The sequence below is a fragment of the Sceloporus undulatus genome, chromosome 6 (genome assembly GCF_019175285.1).
Source record: "Sceloporus undulatus isolate JIND9_A2432 ecotype Alabama chromosome 6, SceUnd_v1.1, whole genome shotgun sequence".
In the NCBI taxonomy this organism is placed as follows: domain Eukaryota; kingdom Metazoa; phylum Chordata; class Lepidosauria; order Squamata; family Phrynosomatidae; genus Sceloporus; species Sceloporus undulatus.
In genome coordinates, this window is record NC_056527.1 from 110,528,431 (window position 1) to 110,531,545 (window position 3,115).

Here is a 3,115-nt window from a genome sequence, read left to right on the forward strand (position 1 = left end):
CCATTTCAGTTTATACTCCTTAGGCTTTTCTGGACTAACATTAAATCATAATTCTCATATAACTAGCAAAATTAAAATTCTATCTTCAAATTACGATATTGTATACTCAACCTAAGTGTATTTATATAGACATAGTGAATATTTGTTTAAAATGAGTTGTTTTAATTTTTTTTAAAAAAGAATCAAAATTTTCAAATGTTCATGGGCTGAGGGAAATCAATGAAAATAGATTGATTTTTACTGGTATATTTGCAGCAGATTAATTTCTCCCAGGTGCTCAAAGAATACTAAACAGAAATGATTCCTCCATACACAACTATATTCTTGAAGGACTGATGTGTCAGAGAGACTAGGAACCATGTTTCTTTCAAAAGAAATAGTAAGAATTGAAATCATGTTGGTACCAAACCATCCCACTGTCTTTAAATTCTTTAATTCTAGTTGTAGTCTAAATGTATGTCTCTGCATCAGGCTACAATTGATGGATGAAACCTCTGAAAGAGGATATCACAAGTCCATCGGCTACTCTTATATCCTTCCTATTTTATTCTGAAGGTCTCCCCTGGTATAATAAGTAAATAAAGTGCATTTCTACATTTGATATAAACTTGTAAAATTAATTCTGAATGCAGGATGTTGACTAGAAACTACCAGCTTGTCTTAGCCTTTGTTTTTGCCATTCATGAGATCAACATGAATGACAAGTTGCTGCCCAACATCACACTGAAAACAGCAATCTGGAACAATGCATTTAGTTCACTGAAAGCCAGTTTGGCCACATTGGGTTTCCTCTCAATGGGACGAATGGATGTTCCCAATTACAAATGCACCTGGGAAAAGAATCTCATAGCCATCATTGGTGGTCACACCTCGCAAACGTCCCTCCAGATTGCCAATATCTTAAATATCTATAAACTTCCACAGGTAAGAATGGTCATACTCCATGCCTTAGTACAGATTTTTTCTTCCATTGCCTCTACTGCTATATCCTTCTCCAAATTTGTACATTTTAAATGGTCTTATCAGTACTGTGTGTCTACTCAGTTAACAGTTCAGTTGTGACTCTGCCATTCATGTGAATTTGTTTTAGTAAATGCTCCACACTGGCTTTTCATTGCCTTGATTTCTGCCTGGCATCTGAGTTCTAGCAGAGTAAATGTAAGATACATCTTTGCATGCCTTCATTGAAACCTCTCCCTGTGAAACTCAGTGCAATGATTCCATGCTGAAAAAGACCTGCACCACCCTGCCCACTTCCCTCCTGGTTTTGGAAAAGATTTGGAAAACATTATTTCTAACTGTAGTAGGATGGATGATGGGGAAAATGCCTGGGTAAAAAGAGGGATAAAAGCCAGGATCTCTTAACTAAGCAAACAGATAGAGAGGCTAAGCCTCACAATCCAGAAGGTACTCCACATATTCATGTGCTGCATGCTTCTGCCAACACAAGGGATGGGAGAAAAGTACATTTTAATTCATTTGGTGAGGGGACCTTATCCATTTTGTACCTTGCAGAACCCCATACATTCCTGAAAAGAAGCCATATGCTGAATTCTAGATATTTCCAACTTTAGGGCAGCATAACAGTGTTACAAAACTGTGTACTTTTGATGAATGACTATGGTAAAAAGCTTGTATTTTTGAATGTGCAGAAATGTGCTTTAGAGTGTGGTCAAAGTGGCTTAAATTTTATAGCTGCTATTCTTCCTAGCCAGGAAATTTGTAGGTGGTGCCACCTCTTCAAGTCTAATTTAATTTCCTTCCACACCTTGGTATAATTATTTTGACATAGTTCTGTATTTTTGTTGATAAACTTATACTCAAATACTTTACCTGTTTCTTTCTTTGAAAACCTGTTTTCTCCACCACTTTAGCAATATCTTTATCTGCGATGTTCATGGTCAACAACATTGTTTTTGTTTGATTAATTCTGTACCCCGATACTTTACCATAGTCTTTTAAGATCTTTATCAAATGATCACTACAGTCAAGAATATTGGTAATAGTAAGAGCAACATCATCGACATACTTTGTAATTTTGATTTTTAACCCTGACACCTTCTATTGAGGTGTCCCTCCTAATTTTGTTCAATATAACCTCAAGTGTTATTATAAATAATAGGGGGGTAAGAGGGCAGCCTTGTCTAACTCCTTTTGTAATTTTGAACAATTTTGTTCTTTCCCCATTGATTCAAACACACGCTTCTTGATTGTGATATAATTTCATAATCCAATTTAAAAAGTTATCTCCTACCTCCATTCTTTTCAGCACCACAAACATGAACTCCCACCTAACATTATCAAAATCCTTCTCCGCATCCAAGAATATCATTGCCAATTTTTAATTAACTTTTTTTCATGAATTTTGATTAAATTTAATAAATTTCTAATATTATCTCTAATTCTCCTCTTGGGAAGAAAACCATTTTGATCCAAGTGTATCCAATTAACCAATATTTTTTTAAATCTCTCTGCCAATATAGAAGCCAATAATTTATATTCCGAATTCAAAAGCGAAATCAGTCTATAATTTTTTGGTTCCAGTAGTTCTTTCTCCTCTTTAGGTATTAAGATAACGTTAGCCTGAGTCCAGGTCTGCAGTGATTTAATGGTCAAAATCTCGTTCATTGTTTCCATCAATGGGGGACCTAATTCCTTTTCAAACAATTTATAGTATTCATTAGTAAAGCCACCCAGTCCAGGCAATTTTCCTTTCTTGGATCTATGAATTGCGTCAACTACTTCTTGAATAGTAATGGGTGCATTCAATGTTTGTTTCTGTTCTTGTGTCAATTTTTTAATTTCCTGTGTCTCTAAATATCCCTCAATCAAACTCTTCTTTTCCCCGGTCTCTGAAAACAATTCCAAAAATTATCTAAAAAATACTTTCTTAATTTGATTCTTATCCATAATAATTCTATCCCCTTCTTTTATGGTCATTATTGTCCTCTTCTTTCTTTCTTTCTTTTTTCAACATGTACGCCAGGAGTTTCCCAGGCTTATTTGCCCCCTCAAAGTATCTATGTTTCATATATTTCAATTTATTATCCATTTCTTCCACTGTCAATATTGAAATTTGTTTTTGTAAATATTTAATTTCAGTTACAGCTTCTAC

General features: G+C 34.6%; 1 protein-coding gene across 1 annotated transcript in view; it reads left to right on the forward strand.

The window, feature by feature from the left end:
- The first annotated feature begins 693 nt into the window (after positions 1 to 693).
- The window catches only part of LOC121933811 (vomeronasal type-2 receptor 26-like), a 44,944-nt gene continuing 42,522 nt past the window's right edge, over positions 694 to 3,115 (forward strand). The window contains exon 1 of the mRNA XM_042473805.1: positions 694 to 924. Within this exon, the coding sequence (XP_042329739.1) occupies positions 694 to 924 (231 nt within the window). The remainder of the gene's footprint in view (positions 925 to 3,115) is intronic.